Source organism: Cyprinodon variegatus, unplaced genomic scaffold, assembly GCF_000732505.1.
Source record: "Cyprinodon variegatus isolate N-32 unplaced genomic scaffold, C_variegatus-1.0 Scaffold101, whole genome shotgun sequence".
NCBI lineage: Eukaryota > Metazoa > Chordata > Actinopteri > Cyprinodontiformes > Cyprinodontidae > Cyprinodon > Cyprinodon variegatus.
The window spans coordinates 1,273,651-1,274,689 of NW_015150554.1; the positions used below are offsets into that span (position 1 = coordinate 1,273,651).

Sequence of the window (1,039 nt, forward strand, 5' to 3'; positions counted from 1 at the left end):
TTGCTCTGTCTCCCATATCTACTCCTCCTCTGCAGTTCTTTGTTGCTGGATTCTCTCTAAGTTCCTCCAGAGTGTTTCCTTCTTTTGGTTCCTAAGTTCCCTGACAGTTCAGCCTGGATTTATGCTTCTATTGCCATGAAGTTCATCCTTAAACCTACAGGAAACCACCTCCGCTTCCGTCTCTCCATTTGGGTCCTCTACAAACATCCAAACAACTTGACAATGACAAAAATTGTAATAAATCCAAATTGTCAATCGTCAAATTTCTCTACTATATTTTTTCAGAAGAGCAAAAGAAGAAGGACTGATGTAAAAATGAATGAGTGAAATTAACGCCTCACCACTGACGGAAGAGCAGATTGGTTTACGCAACTGATCACAGCCAATGTCGTTCCATTCGCCACTTCCTGTCATCTCCAAACAGCTCTCTCCGGATCCTCCATTGTTGTCCGGTTGTCCAGTCGGCCAGTTTCTGTACAGAGTCCCGTAGTCCTGGTAGAAAGCCTCGTCAGACAGGGACCATCTCCAGCTGTTCACATCCTCATACAGACCAATCCAGGCCTGCAGGGAAAACAGAGGCCTTCATCCAAAGGTTCCAGCCTTAACGACTTCATTTAACTCTATTAGTCTTTTTCTATTCTTTGGGAGTTTTTTTTATATATAAAGAGGTTTTTGGTATTTTGTCTTTTTTTGTAATTTCTTCAGAAATTCTAAGCAGAAATAATGAGCTCAAACAGGTTAACTAAAAACTTCACTTCTAGCTCAAATAAATTTATAAGAAAACTAAGATGCAAAGAAAATCGAAAGACCAAAGTTAAATAATAATATCTAAAAAGAAATTAAGTTTTATATCATCAAAAAATTGAGAATGGTCTTCGTCATTCAGGTCAGCATTTATTGATTTCCTCAGAGAGTGCATATATCTAATTAACTTATTTTAAGAGAAAAAAATATTCCTTCTATTGTCAAATCAGTTTCAATTCTATTCAGTTTATTTCTATAGCTCCAATTCACAACATGTCATCTCAGGTCACTTTCC

At 37.5% G+C, this 1,039-nt stretch overlaps 1 protein-coding gene across 1 annotated transcript in view; it reads right to left on the reverse strand.

The window, feature by feature from the left end:
* The window catches only part of LOC107084513 (macrophage mannose receptor 1-like), a 10,567-nt gene that overhangs the window by 4,849 nt on the left and 4,679 nt on the right, over nt 1-1,039 (reverse strand). Inside the window, exon 3 of the mRNA XM_015374395.1 lies at nt 342-561. Coding sequence (XP_015229881.1) covers nt 342-561 — 220 coding nt within the window. The remainder of the gene's footprint in view (nt 1-341; nt 562-1,039) is intronic.